We start from the raw sequence: 22,574 nt of genomic DNA on the forward strand, positions 1-22,574 counted from the left end.
GAATACCCGCGCTTCGCAGCGGAGAAGTAGTGTGTTAAAGAAGTTATGAAAAAGAAAAGCAAACATTTTAAAAATAACGTAAGATGATTGTTAATGTAATTGTTTTGTCATTGATATGAGTGTTGTTGTCATATCTATCTATTTATATATATATATATATATATATATATATATATATATATAGCAAAATAGCGGAGAAGTAAAAAGAAAAGGAAACATTTTAATAATAACGTAACATGATTGACAATGTAATTGTTTTGTAATTGTCATGAGTGTTGCTGGCATATATATATATATATATATATATACACACACACACAGACACATATATAAACATATATATATATACATATAAACATATATATATATATATATATATATATATACACACACATCTATACACATATATATATATATATATATATATACAGTTATATATACACATATACCCACATACATATATATACATATACACATATATACACATACTGTATATATACACACACATATATACATACTGTATATACAACATATATATATCTACATATATACTGTATATACACATATATATACAAATCTACATAGATATATTAGGTGGGACTCGATTAAAAAAATTAATCCAATTAATTAGAGGCTGTGTAAGAATTAATCTTGATTAATCGTATGTAATCGCACACGTAAATTTGCCCCAAATCGCAAATGTTTTTTTTTTTATTTATTTAAAACGGTTTTAGTGGGCGACAGAATCAAATAATAGACATGGACATGAATATTGTAAACTGAAGCTGTTTTAATTTCTGAAAAAAAAGCTTTTAAACTGCATTTGAATTCAAAACAGAAACAAAAATATCATCCCTGGTTAAAATTGGGCAGACTTAAAAATAAAGTGGTAGTTTAAGTACTTTAAGTACATTTTCAGAATAGTATTGTCTTTAAATAATAATAACCAAATTTTCACCATAAAGTGCAGTTTTCTTCTTAAAAATAAGTCAGAAACATAAAAGGTAATTTGACCAGCTTACTCTTTAAACTCTGAGTAACATTAGCCAAAATTATTTTGTACATTAGGCTAAAACAGTGTGATCATTGAACATTTTGTAATTTGATGTAATCAGAATTACTGACGGTCACGGAAGTCCAATGATCCCCAGTAAGAGCCACAAAGTCCGCTTTCTGTAATGCATCTAATTTTGCTTGCTTTTCAGTGTGCACAAAACCATGCTTTTATCAAGGCTTCGCTCGGGAAGTCGAAATGATCAGTCGTAGGAACGCGCTTTATTCCGACTGTAACATTTTTGTAGCTGTGATGTGTGCATCAGTGTAATGGATGTACCAGGAAATCATGCATTGACAAAAGTTCCGTTTGCTTGGAATTGAAAGTGTGATTAAATGCGTTATTTTTAACGCGTTATGGAGTACATGCATCGAAGCTTCTCAACTGTGCTTGTGCTAAGAAAGGGAAAATTTTAAAAATAACGTAACATGATTCTGCGTTAACCTAATATTTTTTCATACGTCCCAAACCAAGGAGATGGGAAGGTAAAATGAATCGGGTAGCGCGTACATAGTCAGTACATCCCCTCTCGGGAATCGAACCTTGAATGTCGGCGTTAGAGGCGAAGACTCTACAATTGCGCCACCGCTTGTCTATGCTAAAGTATGTATTGTAGATCGGGCTATAGATATACATTTATATATATACCCGTGTATCGCAGTGGAGAAGTAGAAGTTATGAAAAAGAAAAGGGAACATTTTAAAAATAACGTAACATGATTGTCAATATACAGTAATTGTTTTGTGAGTGTTATTGAATGTTGCTGTCATCAAGGATTTGATTATCATTATTTCTTTCAATCAGGCTCGTATTTGTAGGATGTGTTCAAGTTACATTCCGTGTTTGTCAATCGTTGTAAAGATAAGAGGTTTCATTCATCGATTAGTTCCTTACTGCATCAATAAACAGCTCGTCTTCCTTTTTATCTGTGATGTGACAAACTGCATGCACGGGTTTTTTTTACGCTGTCTTCCTTTAGCGGGACATTGACTTTTTCCACCGTGTGCTTTGTTTCCACAGTAGCTGCATTTATGAATATGCTTATCAGACGCTTCATATTTTTTGATGCCTTTTCAATTGTGTAATTCGGTTTTTGTTCAGCGCTCTTTGGAACTGTTGCCTTTTATCTGTGCACTGCGTCCGTTCACGTGAGCCGCTCGGTGTACATGCATCGAAGGTTCCCAGCTGTGCTGGTGCCATCTCGTGCTATGTCCATAGCTTTATTTAATGTTACCTTAGTCCTGGCACTTAAAACTTTCTCTGGCAGTTTCGCTGAGTTTGTGTCAAACACCACCCTGACCATCTCATCTTCCTCTCCATAAGCACAGTCCTTCACCCGTGAATATTTACCCGTGGCAGTTTGCTATTGGATTGCCGCTGACGGATGGCCTTATATGGGCAGGCACTAAATTACAAACGCCAGCGGCAGCCTGTCTATGAACTTAATTTAAAGTGTAGGTTTACATCGTGCTTTGTTTCCGAAGTAGCAGAACTCGCTTCTTATTGTTTTGCTGCCTTCTCAATTATATAATGCATGTTTTCTTGAGCGCTTTTTTGAGGTCTTCCTGGTTTTCTATGTACTGCGTGATTACGTGGGAGGCGTGATGATGTCACCCGAAACTCCGCCCCCACGGCGTTGAAGCTCATCTCCATTACAGTAAATGGAGAAAAACTGCTTCCATGTTATGACCATTATGCGTAGAATTTCGATATAAAACCTGTCCAACTTTTGTAAGGAAGCTGTAAGGAATCAACCTGCCAAATTTCAGCCTTCCACCCACACGGGAAGTTGGAGAATTAGTGATGAGTCAGTGAGTGAGTGAGGGCTTTGCCTTTTATTAGTATAGATTCTGAGTAGTTAACATAAATATGAAATAAGTAAGCATCCTGAACAATTGGTATAAATATACATTACATTAATTGTGATAATTCTAATGCTAAGAGCAGTGTCTTTTCGTTGAAATCAATGGAGCAATAGTAATACTTGTAACTGAACAGTTTTTCTTAAGTATCTAGTAAAAGTTTTCTCTAAGTAGCTACAAAAACAATATTTTGTCAGTTATACACAATCCTGTGTTCATCATAAAGGAATATTTTACAGTTTATGCCAACTTTCACATTTGATGCACTTTCTGAATCCCAGCTGCCAGCAGATAATTTAATTCTTTCAGGAATACAGTTGATCTACTTTTCTTTTCTTCAGAGGAGCTGATTGGGACACTGAGCTCTATGGTCATCCTGGCACAAGTGTTAGAGATCTTCTGATGGAACTTTATAATAAAGCGGGTGCCGTGCGTCAGTGGGGGCTCATTCGCATGATTTCAGGCATGCTGAAGAAGAAAGTAGAGGCACTTGATGAGGTAATACCAAATTCTAGTTTTTTGTTAATGCAGAATTAAAGTTGAGGAACAACTCATAATGCCCTTGACATATCCTACTCAGGGAGTACATGGCAAGTGCAATTTAGAGGAAAAAAGACCAGTATGAAACAAATAGTGTTATGACATTATTGGTTGTTTCTCATAATGTAATAAATCATTGCAGGATGCAAAATGATTAATAGACCAACCTTGAAACAGTATAAAATCACCAGGAAAGAGCAGACTGATTATAAATAGGCAATTTCGTCTTTATCACAAAACTGTGAACCATGCAAGCAGGAAACAACTTACACAGCTAATTGGATAGATATTATTATTGTGAATGTACATGTTAAAGGATTAATAAAACAAGTGAAGGACTGAGTGTAGAAAGAAGTGTGTCATAGCTATGGGTTGTACTGAAGATTTGCATGGAAGAAGCAGTGAGGAAAATGTTAGTGCACTACTCACAGAATTTACTGCCAGGTTCTTCCAAAGTGAACCTATTATGTATCACAAGAACACATTTTAAAGAAAGCTTTAAGTACTACAGGGAGCTGTAATTCATGTGCAAATCAAACAGAATCTTTGACACAGCTACAGACTGGTTCTCTCTGGCTTCTGTATTGTTCTGTTCCTTTCCTTTCCCTGCTTTGTTCCAGTTGACATGTCTTTGTTAAACTTGTATCCATAACAAAGCTGCGGTCTTAGAACACACTGACTCCACTGATATTATCTCTAGGTTGAAAATCGTTGTAGGACAATTTTAGGAATGTGTGTGTGTCAAGTTAGAATTTCAGACGTGTCTTTGTCTCAGACTTTTATTATATACAAACCGCTCCTTTAGGTTTAGTAATAAAAGTAGCATCAAGTTATGAAATAAACATTTATTATCACTTTGCAAGAATTTTAGAGAATTTTGACCATCTGTATTAACAGTCATCCAAAATTCCTCAAACGCATGTTTAATAAAGTAACTTTTCTATGTTTGGTATTACTGCTGCCTCACAGCTCCAGGAAACTGAGCTAGAATCACAGCCCTGTCACAGTTTATGTGGAGTTTGTATTTTCCCTCAATGTGTACACAGATTTTCATCTGGTAGTAAGCTTTTCTCTTATACTCTTTATACATGCAGATTAGGTTCAGTTCAGATTTTCATTTGTGTGGATTTGTTCACCTCACATTTGCTTTTACACTCTCATACTTTTATGTATTATATTTGTCATGCATGGACATTTTCAGATTTTATTTTTCTGTATTCTTTTCCAGGCCTGCTCAGATTTGTTGTCTCACCAAAAGCATTTAACTGTTGGACTCCCGCCTGAACCTCGAGAAAAAACTATTGTAGCGTGAGTAAATATTACTGTTGACAGCATAAATTAATTCAAGGTCAAGTTTACATCTTCTGCCTACAGGTTGCATATTTTCCTATTACTGAAATGTCATTTATAACTGGGTTCTTCTTCAACTTATTTGACACGCATTATGACTGATTTATATTCAACCTGCGGCATGATGGCATGTTAACCTTTTTTCTGCCACTTCTTTTAGATCTTTGTCAAAGCCTATCCAAAGCTGTAACATTCAAGACCTTGGAGGTCTTGCACTTATGGAGTGCTACCTCTGTTTATGTGGAAATCTTTCTTAAGGAAGGAAGATTCAATAAAAATTGCCTAAGTAACTGGACTGAGATTACAGTATGTTGTAGCCATTGTTTCACGCTTACATTTTTCTATTTACATTAACATAACAGCCACAGGTTATTTTTTAGCATCGTTACTTTACTAAAAATCTAAGGGTTTTTTCAGGAGTTTCCATACTTTATTTTCTAAAACTGTATTTGGTTCTTGGACAGTGCTGTACTAAAGTTGTAGGCTTCCCAAGAACATTATTTTTAAAGCTAGTTCTCTGTGAAGTGTTTGTTTAAACACTACATAAATTTGTATTAATTCCAATATTTACTTGTATGTGCCATTCCCTAATAAGTTTATGAAAATATTTTTTACCTGACAAAGCCGTTATGTTTGAGTGTTGCATTTATTAAATAAAATTTTATCAGTAGTATTAAAAGACGGCTTCTTTGTGACATCTCTTTATAATATAGATATGCTGATATTTGCCACTGGTGATGAACATTCATTAGAGAAGGAAGAGCAGAATAATGCCTAAAAGAGAAACAAAACTGCCAACTTGAAGCATGCATAAAGATTAAATGGAAATTGCAGTTTCAAATAAGGTTTATGAGGAGCTCACTCAAAAATTACCAGTTTAGCCATTCAGTATTGTTGCTGGGAGCAAAAGCACAACAGGGAAAAGTATTACTTGTCTGTATTGTGTGGAAACCCTATTGGTTGTGTGACTATGAAGTGGATATGGTTTGAAGTATAAAGTATAGTCTTGATGGTTCAGAATTCACTATTAACTCATTATTTGACCATGTTGAAGATGCTTGCCCTGCCAGTGCTCCAGTTATATCCGGTACCGTGTAGAACCAACTGAACCTTTCATACTCCAGTGCAAAAAAGAGGACTTGAAAGTGTTTCAGCACATTTACATTGCAGCATATGTTTTTTAAATTGAGACGTTTAATATTTTGCCACTACATTTGAAGCACTGAAAGATTAAACAAATGGTTGAATTTCCCGGGCATTCAGAGGCAATGACAGATGAGTTTATACTGAAGTCCTAAGCTATACTACACCACAGCACTGCTTGTCTAACCTGTTTTCTGATCCGGGGAAGGCTTCTGTTCATAAGGTAGCTGTGCAACACTCTCTAAAGAAGCAATGTTTTCATATTATATCAATTTGAAAGAACTGTTTTATCATTGGTTATGCAGTAATAGATTATGCTCTTTGGTTCCATGTTGGTGTGTGTTTCAAAGACAACTGTCTTTGAGACAACAAGGGGTAGTATTTCCTATCGTGTATTAGCTATGGTGTTAAACCCTAGAGTGCCATACTAGTAGTATTTGAATGTACAGTACAAACAGCCATATAGTGATAACTTATGTGCACCATCTAGTGGTAATTGTGTCGAAATAGCTGCTTCAGTTTTGCTTTAAAAATGTAATTTCACCATCTGTATGCAAAAATATAATCAAGGAATATACTTTATTTTGTGTTTTTTTTTTTTCCCCTCATTCAGCCTGCATTTGCAGTGAATCCTTCCTAGTGATCTAGCATTTCAGTAACACAACACAGTTTAGCATAAACTGTATCAGTTATTGATGGACAGATTTTATGCAATAAAAATTATAAACTTATTGAATATTTGCAGCTTTATACAGTTGATTTTAAGTCAGAAGTATATTATAGTGTCAGAAAGGAATAGTAATAGAACCGAAAGTACAAATAGATGTACATGATACTAATATCTGCTGCATACATGTAAGTCATGTATGTATGTTTATGTAACAAAAATATTATGAAAATAAAAGTATAGTAAGCAATAGTTTACCTGGTATAAAATAACTAGTATACAGTTAAGGTCAGTTTCATTAATTAACATTAATTAAGTTTACTATTTGTGCTTTCTGTTCTGTTAGCAATCATTTTTGGCACTATAACCTACTCAACTCTGTGCTTATTTTAAGTTTCTGATAAACTTTTATTTAGGATTCAAACTTCATTTACCAAAGACTGCCTTATAGCTTTTTCAGTATCTCATTAATGTATGGTGAAAGCAATGAAAATTTTTAATTTCTTTAGGCCCTTGCCCCCTGATGAGCTTGCTAAATTAATTGATGAAGCCAGTGGTCACGATATTAACATAATTGTTCTAACCCAGGTCAGTATAATTTATTGAAGTACACTTTCTGATATTTTTTTCTTTCACATTTGATGAACTTTTTGCTTCCTTTTTAGTATTTGGTTATATTATATTGAGCTTTAATTAGTGTTTATCAGAGTTCCTAGTAGGATAAACTATTTTTTTTTTTTATTCGATCATAGTTTTCCTATAATGCTTTGTGTCAGTTTTATTCAGACAATTATAGGTAACTTAGGGGTTTGGCTTGTTCACTGTGCCACATAACTGCTAACAGTTAATTTATTTAGATTATTTTGGCACTAGGTAGGCCAGAACATAAATATAAATTGTGTTTTTTGCTGTGCACAGTTTAGAGGAGTGATTCCATTCAAACATTTCTTTTTACTAACATAAGACTTACTTTTTTGAGTTTAATCCTTATTTAATGTGTTTTGCTCTTGCTTTTTTATATACAGGAAATCATGGTCTACTTAGCCATGTACATCAGAACACAACCTGCACTTTTTTCTGAAATGTTCCGTCTTAGGATTGGCTTAATCATTCAGGTGATGGCAACTGAGCTTGCCCACTCTCTCAATTGTTCTGGTAAGAATGGGTTAATAACTATTCAGGAATAGTGATGTGTTTCATTTTGTCTTTTTGAAACTGGCAAATTATCACCATTATTAGTGAAGGTACTTCTTCGTGGTTCTTTGCGTGGCATTTTCATGAAAGTTCATTCCTTTTAATCCTTAACAACAAGATGAACTAATATCGGCATATTCTTACCTATGGAAAGTTCTTTTAAGTCTACTTACATTGCATTACATTGCAGTTCTCTTTAGCTGTCTCTCAACAATTCACATACATTGGAATTGTTTGCATTGATCTGTTGAAAATTAAATTTATCAACCTGTTGGAAAGTGTTAAACTAGATTTCATTAATTAGCCAGGTCTCCATGTCAAATTAGTTGAGAGAATTAATATTAAAACTTTAAAAATTGGACACAATTTTAACTTCAGAGTTCTTCAAGAAGATGGTGATTAATGGAACTGCCTAAATTTCAAAACTACTGTTAAAGTTATGCAGTTTGCTGAATCCCATCAACACACTACTAGTTCAAATCAAGCTATGTTTTTATTATGTTTATAGTTTATAGTGGTCTGAGAGGGGTGGGGAGTGTGACGGGAGACAACACATGGATTGGTGAACTGTTAAGACAGAATTTCCTGTAACAACAGAATCAGGCTACCGTTAAACACCATTAGTTGGTTGAGTCATGGTATAATTCAACTTAAAATCGTTCATTACACACAACTCCCTCAGCTCAACTTAACCACAATGTCCGTGCTCGAGTCAAGACTCAAATTATGAATGCTTTTCTTGGGCCACCTGCCTTACTAATTCACATGTTTTGTTAATATACCACACTTACACTCTATTAGAATAACTCTTGTTATTTATCAGGTGGTTTGTGATGCTGTATAATCAATATCCATCTAACAGTCCTGCTTGGAGTAGCAACCAATAAGGTCGTCACTGTGTAATAAGCAGTGTATTGTAGTAAAATATACTAGTAACATTCTGACCTCAGATCCTCAAAGAAATGGCTCTCACAAAACACATAACCTCAGGTTACTCCACGAAGATTGCTGCAATGTCCTTCATTGCCATCCATTGTTGCTACAGCTTTTTTCTTGACAGACGTGCCACATTCTCATATAGCCTTTCTTTTGGCTGTGCCTCCACTTGCCAAGTGAAGGACCCAAAGCACCAAATTATGGTACAGGAAGCCTGAAAATCAAATTATTTTTTCCGTATATGAGTTCCTGTTGCACTTGGTGTATGATTGACATTTGGCCTGTGCAATGTGCTTCACTGTCGGCAGAGCTCACCATTTTTATTTATTTATTTAAAAAAAATTTTTCACTGTCAGGAATGCTGCATGCCCTCATCACTATTTTGTGCCCACACTGCTGCTGTTTTCGTGAGCTATGCCATGTACCCACACTGCCACTTGCCATGAGGAAGACTCAAAGATCAATTTTGTGGCTGAGGTAGCCTGCCTGAGCAATTCATAAGTCACAATTCTCGTGTAACAGGATAAGCTCTTGTCTGATACCATAGTCTAAGGCCCATTGATGTGTGAGTTCTTGCTTGATAGACAAACAACCCTTAGCATTTTACACACACACATATATGTTGAGGCCATATATATATATATATATATATATATGAGACTGCTGGTGGTTTAGTTACATATTGCTCACTTATAAACATCATACTAAATCTGTCCTAAACTTGTTTTTATGATTTGACGTTTATTATTGATGTATTCAGCACACTGAATTTTTGCTAATCTTCAGTGTGTATCAGTGATTTAGCATGCTCCCTAGGTAGATAGGTAGGACATGCCAAGCATGATTTGAGTAAGACTTGTAATTAATTTATAATGATGTAATTTATAACATTTAAACAATTAAAAAATTAAAGGAATTAAAAAAAAAGAGAGACCTGACTTTTAAATAATTATAGATCGATTGCTGTCTTAAAATCCTGTAAATCATATGGTTTCCAAAATACTATTTATGTATTTTTTTTTATATTTCACGTATTTTTCAGGTGAGGAAGCCACTGAGAGTTTAATGAATTTGAGCCCATCAGATCTAAAGAATCTTCTCCATCATATCCTCAGTGGGAAGGAGTTTGGAGTGGAAAAAAGTGGTTGGTATTTTTTTATTATTATTATTAATGAACACCATAATAGAACGCTATAAATGCACGTCTGTAAAGAAATTGTTCTTCTTGACACATTTATATGTTAGAGAGTAATAAAGTGCCCAGTGGGGACTCTGTAGTCTTTTTTCCCTCACCCTGGAACCCTTAGTGGTCTCACCAGCAGGAGTTTTTGTTTTGGTCAGATGGCCAGGTATTGTACTTAAGTAAATAGCAATTAAAGTGAGTTATTAGCGATTGAATCCATGCTTAAGTACCCTACCTTCTCTATTACTTATTTACAGTGACTTTATTATGTAATTCTGTGTATATATTTTTATCGTTTTTGTATTCCATTTATTTTAGTTTCTTTGTAATTATATTTTATTTAATTTCCAATAAAGCTACAACATTTATATAAAATGTGCTATATAAATTAATGGTGGTTATTCAGCATTGGAGTGTATGAATCATTTTGATAAACACTTCATTAGCCTGTTAGATTTCTTTTGTATGTAGTTTAAATGATAGAAGTACTGTTTCAGTATAAACCGTTGAATACTCTTGTTTATCTTTGTGTTTGTTTTATAACAGTGCGCTACACTGATTCTGCCGTAAGTCCAGCTATATCAATTAGAGAGGTGGGAAATGTTGGCGCAACAAAGAGTGAGAGAGCTGGCATCAGCAAACTCAAAATGGATATGAAGCAAGTAATTCATTCTTTTTGTTTTTCACTTATTGGTGATGTATAATTAAAATCCATTAAGGTGCACTCTAAATAATTTTGTAAAAAGCCAGTATCTCAGCTACTGAGTGATAACTTGTTTACTTAATGAATTTAAAAATGAAATTAGATACACTGCTTTGAACTGTTAAAAAAACCTCACAACATAGTGTATTGTCAGCACAATTTTAGAGAGTCAGAAAATTAGTAAAAAGTAGTTTTAAACTCCTCTTCAAGATAAACTAGAAGGTGTTGGGTATAAATACCATAGACTATGTTATATATTTAAATACCTGTTAAAGAGTTAAATTATGTATCATTGTGCAAAGTGAATGATTTTGTGATTTTGAGATACTTTACAATGCCTAAAAGTATATCAGATTATTAGGAGTATCCAACTGTTCAGTCTTTTTAGTAATCTTTTGCTCATGGCATAGATATGGGTAGAACAGATTAAGATTGCTAGGAGCTATGTTCACAAACTGATGCGTTTTTCTTTTCTATACTTAGTCCTCACTTTTTCAATCCATTGATGGTGATTTTGCCGACTCTTCAACAGTGGTAAGTTTTGTTAGTAATATTTACAAAATGATCAGGGCTTACTACAGTGCATCCGGAAAGTATTCACAGCACATCACTTTTTCCACATTTTGTTATGTTACAGCCTTATTCCAAAATGGATTCAATTCATTTTTTTCCTCAGAATTCTACACACAACACCCCATAATGACAACGTGAAAAAAGTTTACTTAAGATTTTTGCAAATTTATTAAAAATAAAAAAATTGAGAAAGCACATGTACATAAGTATTCACAGCCTTTGCCATCAAATTAAGCTCAGGTGCATCCGGTTTCCCCTGACCATTCTTAAGATGTTTCTGCAGTTTAATTGGAGTCCACCTGTGGTAAATTCAGTTGATTGGACCTGATTTGGAAAGGCACACACCTGTCTATAGAAGGTCCCACAGTTGACAGTTCATGTCAGAGCACAAACCAAGCATGAAGTCAAAGGAATTGTCTGTAGACCTCCGAGACAGGATTGTCTCGAGGCACAAATCTGGGGAAGGTTACAGAAAAATTTCTGCTGCTTTGAAGGTCCCAATGAGCACAGTGGCCTCCATCATCCGTAAGTGGAAGAAGTTCGAAACCACCAGGACTCTTCCTAGAGCTGGCTGGCCATCTTAACTGAGCGATCAGGGGAGAAGGGACTTAGTCAGGGAGGTGACCAAGAACCTGATGGTCACTCTGTCAGAGCTCCAGAGGTCTTCTGTGGAGAGAGGAGAACCTTCCAGAAGGACAACCATCTCTGCAGCAATCCACCAATCAGGCTTGTATGGTAGAGTGGCCAGATGGAAGCCACTCCTTAGTAAAAGGCACATGGCAGCCTGCCTGGAGTTTGCCAAAAGGCACCTGAAGGACTCTCAGACCATGAGAAACAAAATTCTCTGGTCTGATGAGAAAAAGATTGAACTCTTTGATGTGAATGCTAGGCATCACGTTTGGAGGAAACCAGGCACCGCTCATCACCAGGCCAATAACATCCCTACAGTGAAGCATGGTGGTGGCAGCATCATGCTGTGGGGATGTTTTTCAGTGGCAGGAACTGGGAGACTAGTCAGGATAAAGGGAAAGATGACTGCAGCAATGTACAGGGACACTTTAGATGAAAACCTGCGCCAGAGCACTCTTGACCTCAGACTGGGACGATGGTTCATCTTTCAGCAGGACGTCGATCCTAAGCACACAGCCAAGATATCAAAGGAGTGTCTTCAAGACAACTCTGTGAATGTCCTTGAGTGGCCCAGCCAGAGCCCAGACTTGAATCCGATTGAACATCTCTGGAGAGATCTTAAAATGGCTGTGCACCGACGCTTCCCATCCAACCTGATGGAGCTTGAGAGGTGTTGCAAAGAGGAATGGGTGAAACTGGCCAAGGATAGGTGTACCAAGCTTGTGGCATCATATTCAAAATGACTTGAGGCTGTAATTGCTGCCAAAGGTGCATCAACAAAATATTGAGCAAAGGCAGTGAATACTTATGTACATGTGACTTCTCAGTTTTTTTTATTCTTAATAAATTTGCAAAAACTCAAGTAAACTTTTTCACGTCATTTTGTGGTGTTGTGTGTAGAATTCTGAGGAAAAAAATGAATTTAATCCATTTAGGAATAAGGCTGTAACATTACAAAATGTGGAAAAAGTGATACGCTGTGAATACTTTCCGGATGCACTGTATGTTTTACCAGTGACATTTAATAAATGCACAACTGCATTTAATTTTTTAATAGAGGAGTATTAGTGTGATTGCCTTGGACTCTTCACTGTAAATGTATTCAGGCATGTATCAATAAAAGCCTATTTTGCTACATGACATGCATGTAATTAAAAAAAACAAAACAACTGATTAAACTTACAAGTACTGAATGGCTAGTTTCATATTCACATGACTTGCTTTTATTTTGATTCCTACATTAGTGGTTTGTTTATTTTGTTACCATCTACCTTTTGATATGCATCTACTTAGCTATACTAGTAATATAATAATATTGCCCAGCGTCCTGAACTATTTTAATTTCTAGGTAAGTATTGACAAGCCTAAACATTTAAATGGCTTTAAGGGTAGTATGGTAGTTGTTATTGGCTATGTCAGACTGACTACATAAGGAACAACAGCTCATAAGATGGGCCTGAAAAACGTCGAGACAAACATAAACCTGAGAGCATAAACATAATGTTGATGAAAAGAGCTGAGAGAGGTTGGTACAGTTTACTCAATAGTATTAGACAAGTTAGTTTACTTGCAGCCCAGCACACCACCAGCTCTAAGAGAGGCCTATCAAAATCCTCATCTCCTCATATATCCTTAACATGAAGTAAGGAAGCTGAGTGTCTAATCAGGTTCTACTAGTTTCAGCAAAAAGTGGGTCGGCATGGTTTCAGTAGGCCTTGGAACACAAACATTAGATTCTGGAGAACAGGAATAGCATTGCTTTGTCCAATTAATCTCAGTTCCTGTTAATTCCTGCTATTGGCTAATTTGTGGATATGATGAAAATTCAAATCGGCTAACCATGCGTTTTGATTGGTGGCTTTCTAATAGGGAAGGATGTGTTTTGATTGAATGCATGAGGTACTTTTATACAAGCAAAACCATGTTTAGAATGCTACAAGGATATCTTTACAAGTATTGTTGGTGATCTGTGCCATTCCCTCCAGAACACTTTGAAATCAACATGAGCAATTTTGTTCCCTTGTTGAGGCCAAGTGCAATTGATTTCTTTATTTATTCTTTATTTTGCCTCATATTAGCAATTTGTTAGTTTTCACATACCCCTTGGGTATAAGCGCAGGGTCAGCCCCTGGAGCAATTACAGGTTAAGGGCATTGCTCAAGGGCCCAACAGAGTAGGATCTCTTTTGGCAGTCACGGGGATTCGAACCGGCAACCTTCTGGATACCAGCACAGATCCTTAACCTCAGAGCCACCACTCCGCTTAAGTTCTGAGAGCAAGTGGGTAATGAACTGCTAAATGCAGTATCCATGTAATAACATAACTGTATGTATAAGTGTTTCAATTCCACAACATAAAGAGAAGCAAACTAATGTACAACTTTTTAAGCCTGAAAGATTTTAAATTGCTCCCCAACTTAAATTAAACAAAGAGAATTAAGAGCAGGTTAACTTCATAACCTTTGTGTCATATGCATGTTGCAGTTGATTTTGCATTTTATTTTATTATTTTTTTTTTCTCTCCATTCCTCCTTACTTTACAGTCTGCACCACCAGCATCTTCCCCTGGAGATGTAGTTTCGAGTAGCCCACTGAGACCTGAAGCTACTTCTGACAGTCGACAGGGGCAGTGGCTCCGAAGACGAAGGTTGGATGGTGCTCTTAACAGAGTGCCTGTGGGTTTTTACCAAAAAGTTTGGAAAATCTTACAAAAGGTATGTTAATAATAATTCAATGCCAAATATTGAGAATGCAACAAAACCAGTGTGAACAGCCTTCAAAACGGGTCAAATACTTGAAAATGAAGCTTAATATAATTTTGAAGTGTTACATATAGGAAAATTACATACAAGAGTATGATCAAAATTTTGAGCCTGCACTATTAAGAATAATGCTAGTAAAAGCAAACATTTTATTTTTCAACATAAGGCATATTTTTGCAGTGGAACACCTCTTTTATAGCTCACTTCATCACTGGCATATTTCATCCTGTAGAAGTCAAACTTTCGGATTGGGGAATAGGTGATGACCACATGAGAATGAATCACATTTATTTTCCATGCATGCATACAAGGAATTTGTCACCTTTTAACTTTTTTTTTTTGTCTCTCTGTGCATAGTTCCTTGACAAACACAATTTAAGTATACATGTGATGAAAAATACAAAACTAGGAGTGTAAGCATATGCCCACATAGTACAAGGCAGTTTAGGAAATACAAAATGAATACTGAGTTAAGCATTAGCTATATGTAACACTATGGCAAGATATGGGCATTTTTATGTGGCACAGTCTGGACAGGGACAGATGAATTACCATTTATTAGCTTAATGGCCTGTGGAAAGAATATACCTGCTCATTCTGGCGTAGTTTAATCTATAACGCCTGGCAAGTATGAGAAAATCAAATTGATTGTGGCCTAGATATAAGCTGTGAATGATGATTTTTCCTTTCTCATTTCATGCCTACAGAAAAGTACAGGTCCTGTAAGGTTGGAAGGCTAATGCCAATGGTCTTTTTGGCAGACTAGACTATTTTTTGTAGCCTGTTCTTGTCATATTAGTTGCTGATCCAAACCACACAATGATAAATTAGCTGAGAACGGACTCAATAATTGTTATGTAGAACTGAATTTGCAGCTGTTTTGGTTGATTGAGCTCCCACAACATCATGGAAGTACTTAAACTGCTGTGCCTTGTTTATAATGGAATCAATATTGGTCTTCCATTTCAAGTCCTGTGTGAATATGAATCCCAGAAATATTAAGGTGTCCACAAATAAGTACTAGCAATGTTACCTGAGTTGGGAATGTTTTTATTAACAGAAGAGTGGTAGTTGACAGTTTTTCTCCACTGCTTTTCCCTGATAGGATACCACAAGCACCAAAGCAAATCGGCGTAATACATAATGCTTAGGAAGGCCTTTTGAAGCTGGTGTTCAGTATTTTCTACAACATAAACATTCTAAAACACAGTGTACTTTATCTTCCTGGCGCTGGCTTAGACCTTGGAGAATCACTATGCTTTCATCATATTGTTGTTTGGACACTGGATCATAGTAATGTATCCAGTCTCATCTCCAGTTATGGAATCCTACCTAAATTTCTTGCAATCTTAATTCATTAGTTGTAAATTCCCCTTTTGGAACTCTAGAAGGAGTCAACATTCTGGGCCCCCAATAAGTACAGATCTTGCCTATGTTTAACTGTTCATGAAGAATGGTTTTAAGCAACCCATAAACTCATCCCTGTGGGTCTGCTATCTCATGCAGCAACACACTTTGTTATTCTGCATAATGATTTGCTCAACAGTGGCAGCATATTCTTCTGTCAATGTTGCCAAAGGCTAGCCAGACCTTATTTTATTTTCAAGACATGTCCTTCCATTGCCAAATTTGGCACTTCATCTCCTCCTGAGTGAATCAAATGAAATTGACTGTTCCTGTTACAAAGTTTAAGTGCATGAATGCGCAAATAGTCTGAGATTTCTACATTTTTACCTACACATCATTTTGTATGAGCAAAACAGCCAAATCTCATTCTGATGTGGCATTTAAATTAGTTCTTAGACTTATTCCTCTAACTGATAAAGAAAATTGTGCCTAATCCAAGACAGAGCCCTCAAAGCAAAATGATGGTTAAAAATGACTGAGGTGGAGTGCAAGAGACTGAGTCTTGCTGTTTACAAGAATGTATGTGTATGTGTGTTTGTATACATGTTTGTGTAAAGAATTATTTACAGATATTAAATGTTTTTTTTCCTAGTGCCATGGGCTTTCCATTGAAGGTTTTGTGTTACCATCTTCTACTACTAGAGAGGTAAGTTACAAAATGTCATTGTTGAAAGTTCATTAAAAGTTGACCACTTCACTTGTTTTAATAGCCAATCTTATGCATCTTTGTATTGTTCTTCAAGCTTGCTGAATGACTTCATATATGTAGTACATGCCAAACTCTTCCGGTGAATGTGAACTCTGTGCAGCCTTTTATTGCACTGCATAGTGCCTACTATAAAGTTTAGTGGGGAAAGAGTAATGGTGGGTTTGGGCTCGGCCCCCTTGGTTCCAGTGAAAGGTACTGTTAATACAGCATGCAAAGATACTTTATACAATAGTGCAATTCCCACTTTGTGGCAACACTTTGGGAAGGCCTGTTTTCTGTTCCAGCAATGCTGTGCCTGAGGGACAAAGGCAAGTTCATAATGACATGGAGGAACTCGAGTGGTTGGCTCAATGTCCTGGCCTCAACCCCGATGAATACCTTTTGAGATGAATTGAAACATCGGTTGTAAGCCAGGTCTTTTCATTCAACCTGACCTCGCAAGCACCGTTTAGGCTGAGTTGGCGAAAATTCTCACAGACACACTCCAAAGTCTTGTGCAAAGAAGATGAAAGAAGAGTCAAGGTCGTTATAGCCATAAAAGGTGTTTTGGGGGGTAGTTGATGGGATTGGACTCCATATCAATGGCCATGGTTTTGGAATAGGATTTTCAACAAGCGCATATATTTGTGCTGATCAGGTGTCCGGTCACCCTAATTTGGCCACCTGCACTTTGCTTCTGTCTGTATCCTCACATGGTAGTCATGCTAGAATAGAATATACTGTATGTTGTATTATATCTTAGCCATTGGTTTTGCATCTGTGAGTGACCCCGTGCTTGCTCTCCATCTGAAATGTGTTATGAAAATGAGTGCAGAAAAAAGGGAAGAAACTGAATACCATAGTTATAATCAAGAATGAACCCTAAAATAATATTTTACCAATATAGGATATGTAACACTTTGTCCAATAGCTTTGCAAGTTGGAGTTTTGAAGGAGCAATAACGGCTGTTGTGTCAAGTAAGCATTCAGATTACTGTCCGTTAGCAAGGCAGCCAAACATGCAATGAAGTTCAAAGCTGACTAAAATGTTTTTCCCCAGATACCCTTCAGTTCAAGAATATGCACTGAAGGCAAGTTATATATTGACACATTAAAACTGTCTAGCGTGGCAGGCCCTTCATGGAAGGGGAGTTTCAAAAACATAATATGATGGAGACTGCTAGAATAGTGTGCCTGGATAACTAGAAGCCATTCAGGAGCATTAGGTTATCACACCACTTGATCACAGGTTGAGTTAAAGTAATAGCAGAGGAGTTAATCAGTAAATGAAATAAGAAGATAGATGATGTATTTTTAAAATTGTGCTGGATGGGTGCTTAGACATTAAGGATCAAGTTATATAATAATAATATAGTATAACTGTATGAATGGTCCATTGATTCCTATTCTTCATTGTTTAGTTTGATATTTCCTTTCACAGTATAACAGTGTTTCCATTCTTCTTCTGTTTCTTTAATATTCAGTTTGTGACGCAGGCTGCATTTTCACTCAGAATATTTTATATGGTGTTTTGTAATTTAAGCATTTTTTTTTTTCTGAAGAGGTCATTCATAAGATGTTTTCAGATGTAATGTTAATTTGGCATGTCTCAATTTTTCCTTTTTTAACATGATGTTAGTTTTATATACATGCTTCTAGTAATTTTTATGTCCATATCCATTTTAGGTTTATTTGTAATGGCTTTCACTGCAGTGCCTGCAGCAGTGTTCTGGGGATAACAGGGAAAACATACACATTACTTAGTCAGATTACTTTTTAAAGTAATGAGTACCCTAACACAATACATGACTAATTAAAGTAAAAATATGAGTGTTGCAGTTTAAAAAAAAAACACACTTGTTACTGCACTACTACAGAAGCTTATAGCCAACACTCCAAATAACAATACTGCTTCATTTTGCAGAAGTATTGCATTTTTATTTTTTTTGACCCTGATGGGGTTGGCAATATCGTGCACAAAAGTACTCCTGCTAGTTAGGAAGAATTTAACCACATCTGTAGTATGCAGTCAATTGAAAAGTATTGAATAAAAGTTATACATTTAATCCTGCATGTGCTGAGGGGTAAATATAATGTGCTCTGTTTAGGGTCACAGCACCACCAAGTGTACAGCAAGAAGCAGAAATGGTGGATGGTACACCAGTCCTTGGCAGGGCTCAATTGCATAGATAGACAGACAGACAAGAACTTGATTTGTCCCCAGGGGGAAAGTTTGGCCTTTTACAGAAGCTCTTTAAATGAATATATATATATAATTGGATATTTAAAAAAAGATGTATGAACTCCACCATCAGAAGCCTATTAATGTCGGTTTAGTTTTCATCCAGCTATTTGCTTTAGATGATTATATGGAAACAGTCTAAAGCAGTGGGGTGGTGGCACAGTGTTCATAGTGGCGGCTCACATTGGGAGTGTATAAAGATGATGGATGTTATTTACTTCACAGCTCATGACGGACTAAACGTAATTATAAAACACGAGGAAATTATCAGATTTGGCTGCTTTTTCTGGTCAGTTTTTTGAAGGTTCATTTGTGGGCTTAGAATTTAATTACAAATGCTAGCCAGTGTAACCTTCTTCTATTGTGTGAAGAACTGAACAAGTAACACAAATACAACAAACTGTAGTGGATTACATTTTATAACTGTGTAATACATTTAATTACTTTTTGTTGTAAGTAATGAGTGACGTAACAAAGTTTCTTTTAAAAGTAAAGTTCCCCAACACCGGTCTACTGTTTATAAGCTGTGTCAGTAACTGTATGTCGATATGAATAAACAAAGCTTTACATGTTTGTTACAGGTTTCACGTATGTATAGCATGCCCATCTCTTGCCTCTAGAAGATTATCTCTACCTCAAATTTGTAAAAAATTGCTCACTTATGCTGAAGGTCTCTAAACCATACCAAGACAAATTAGTGTTCAAAAAATGTGTACGCAACGGGATCTAACATAAGCCATATTTAAGTGCAAAGTTTTCTTTGTAAATTTAAGGTTGGAAACCTGTATTGTGTACGATTGAGGCATATGATGAAATATTTCATAAACAGATATTACTTTATTTGGCCCTAAGTGGTAAATTTAGCTTTTTAGAGAAAATGAAAAAAAAATTTAACAACAGTCTTCCTCAAATGTACACAGAAATTACAAAATAAAGAAAAGCTCTGAATTGGCTAAAGATAAAAGTGCAGTCCCAGTGAAGCAATATAAAGGTGTATTTCCATAAGTACAAAGAAGCCCCCAGTAAACAATTCTTGATGTTGGCTAGGAGTCCTCAGTACTTGTGTATCAGAGAGAAGACATGCAGCATTGTTTATAATAGCCATTAGTTTTGTCTTCATCCATTCTTCCACTGCTACCTCTAGCCGGTCCAGAGGGTGTCTCATTAGTCTGCCTTTTTATTTCAACTTGTTGATTTGGTGGCCCTTTCTTCAAGTGATTCTAGTAGCCCAACACACCATAGTGTAAAACATCACACTGGCTATCACAGAGAGTGGGAGAGAGATGTTAGAGAGGTTAGGAGCACATGCTGATAGAGCACATTGCTGCACCCACCACAATGCAAATCAACTCAGGATCCCAGATTAAGACCCGAATGCAGCCATGCAATGGGTGACACCTCAGCACCACACTACAGTAGTTCAAATGGAATGGAACCAGTGTAAGGTTTTTTATGGTGGCTAGAGTGCCAATTCTGCCACCAACCCACACATTTTTCCCTGCAGGTTGGAGGGCCTACTTGCAGGGCTGGATGCAGATTAACTTCATACCCAGGACGAAGCAATTACAGGTTAAGGGCCTTGCTCAGGGGCCCAACGGAGTAGAGTCAATTCTGGCTATTACAGAGTTATGGAATATCTTATCAACATACATCTTTCTGTGCTTGTTTAATTTCCTATACAGATGACTCCAGGAGAAATAAAGTTCTCGGTTCATGTAGAGTCTGTTCTAAACAGAGTTCCACAGCCAGAGTATCGGCAGCTTCTTGTTGAGGCCATCCTTGTGCTCACCATGCTGGCTGACATTGATGTACCAAGCATTGGAGGAATTGTTCATGTAGAGAAGATTGTTCATCTAGCCAATGACCTGTTTTATCAAGATCAGGTAAGTGATAACGCAGTATTAGTGTTGTTTGTGTTGATTTTTGTTAATTTAATACTACCATTTAATTAATTTTATTACATTGTACATGCTATTGCAAAAAAAGTTAATTGAAAACTGTTCATTGTAAATGCTGATGGCAGTTTTCATAGCTTCATGATTATCAAACAAACATTCTTAACTTTCAAATAAGTGCTACTCCTAAATGTCCATCATTACCAATGATTAGACTGCTTTAGGTTTTGTCATATTAAGCCATGCATTTAAGCAATAAAGTTTGTTTTTTTTCTTCTCAGAAAGACCTTGGAGCTAGTGAACAAATTTTGGAAAGAGACCCTGCAACGGGTATCTGTAAGCTGCTCTATGACAGTGCACCCAGTGGACGTTTTGGCAGCATGACATATCTTTCAAAAGCCGTTGCTACATATGTGCAAGACTTTTTACCCAGTGGGGGCTGTGCAGTACAGTAAAATCAAAATATAAGGAAAACTACCATGTTGGTTTTTATAATATTAAAGTAATAAGTAGAATATGTTTGCACATTTTTAGAAATTGAAATAGGAAAATTTTACAGTCAGTCTGTTTTTGCCGACTTTGCACAAAATAAGGATAGGGATGGGTAAAATTAGTTTTGAAATAAACATCAGCATCAAAGGTCTTACATTGAGTTAGACTGGTTGCTTGCTACCACTGACAAATTGTAAAATGTGAAAATCGTGCTATATAACCAAGAGTGGCTGTTAACTGTCTTATCGTCTGGCAATGTTAATATCGGGGTCATTTGTATCCTTAACAATACTGTAAGTTATTAAATGCTGCTTCAATCCCTCTACCCTAATTTATATTTTTGTTTCTTTCTGTATTATTCTTCGATATTATTCATGTGTGTATGTGTACGTATAATATATAATATATATATATATATATATATATATATATATTACACACACTTTATTAATCCGCAAAGAAAAATGGTCTCTTTACATGACCTTGGGGGTCAGAGTGCAGGGTCTGCCATTGTGCAGCACCCCTGGAGCAATTTTCAGGTTAACGCTTTCATTATAACTGTATAATTTTATTACATGCCACAGCATTAATAGAATATTACTATCTGATCACAGTGGTTTCTTAAGGTCCCTCCTCATACCTCAGATTTCCTGAACCTCATTCCTCCAGGCATAGAGCTGTACTCAGTTCTTACATTTCTCAACCTGATTGTGGGTAGCACGTCAACTATCCAAAAATGCATGTCTTTTATAAAAGGGACAGATATTTTAAAGAATATGCTGATCCATCAACAGGAAAGAAATTCCTTATTGTCTTTATCTACTCACAATGTTTTTCCTTGGGTGTTGGGAGGACCCCTTTATAGTTTAGTATTCTGGTATAGAAGCAGGACTGTATAATGGCTTATTGAGACTTGAACACTGAATGGTCTGACTTGAGTACATTTATTTCTGTTTCCTTGTCACTGTCTATCTAGAAAATGTTTCAGTGTAGAATCTAATTTTGTTTACTATACATTACAATAGTTTACTTAAGAAAAATGAGAGTACCTCTGCTCAAAAGCATTGTATGTGAATAGCCGTTGTATTGTGACTTTCTCCGAGCACTTCATAAGTTGAGACCTATAGTGCTTCTCATCACACTTGGTATAGTATTGGCAGGTGCTGGCTTATGACAAATGTTTTCTGAGATTTTTCCAGGTAAGGAAGATCAAAGTTTCAAGGTACTCATTAATCACGGCACTAGGGAGTGGCA

General features: G+C 36.1%; 1 protein-coding gene across 2 annotated transcripts in view; it reads left to right on the forward strand.

The window, feature by feature from the left end:
• Positions 1–21,645, forward strand: part of phka1a (phosphorylase kinase, alpha 1a (muscle)) — a 77,588-nt gene extending 55,943 nt beyond the window's left edge. For both annotated transcript variants that reach the window (XM_039753963.1, XM_039753964.1), the window contains exons 22-32: positions 3,258–3,414; positions 4,685–4,764; positions 7,126–7,204; positions 7,642–7,771; positions 9,789–9,890; positions 10,476–10,591; positions 11,116–11,166; positions 14,378–14,548; positions 16,596–16,649; positions 20,616–20,816; positions 21,110–21,645. In XM_039753963.1, the coding sequence (XP_039609897.1) occupies positions 3,258–3,414; positions 4,685–4,764; positions 7,126–7,204; positions 7,642–7,771; positions 9,789–9,890; positions 10,476–10,591; positions 11,116–11,166; positions 14,378–14,548; positions 16,596–16,649; positions 20,616–20,816; positions 21,110–21,283 (1,315 nt within the window). In that variant the 3' untranslated portion in view covers positions 21,284–21,645. The remainder of the gene's footprint in view (positions 1–3,257; positions 3,415–4,684; positions 4,765–7,125; positions 7,205–7,641; positions 7,772–9,788; positions 9,891–10,475; positions 10,592–11,115; positions 11,167–14,377; positions 14,549–16,595; positions 16,650–20,615; positions 20,817–21,109) is intronic.
• Positions 21,646–22,574: the final 929 nt, after the last annotated feature.

The sequence above is a fragment of the Polypterus senegalus genome, chromosome 5 (genome assembly GCF_016835505.1).
Source record: "Polypterus senegalus isolate Bchr_013 chromosome 5, ASM1683550v1, whole genome shotgun sequence".
Lineage (NCBI taxonomy): Eukaryota > Metazoa > Chordata > Cladistia > Polypteriformes > Polypteridae > Polypterus > Polypterus senegalus.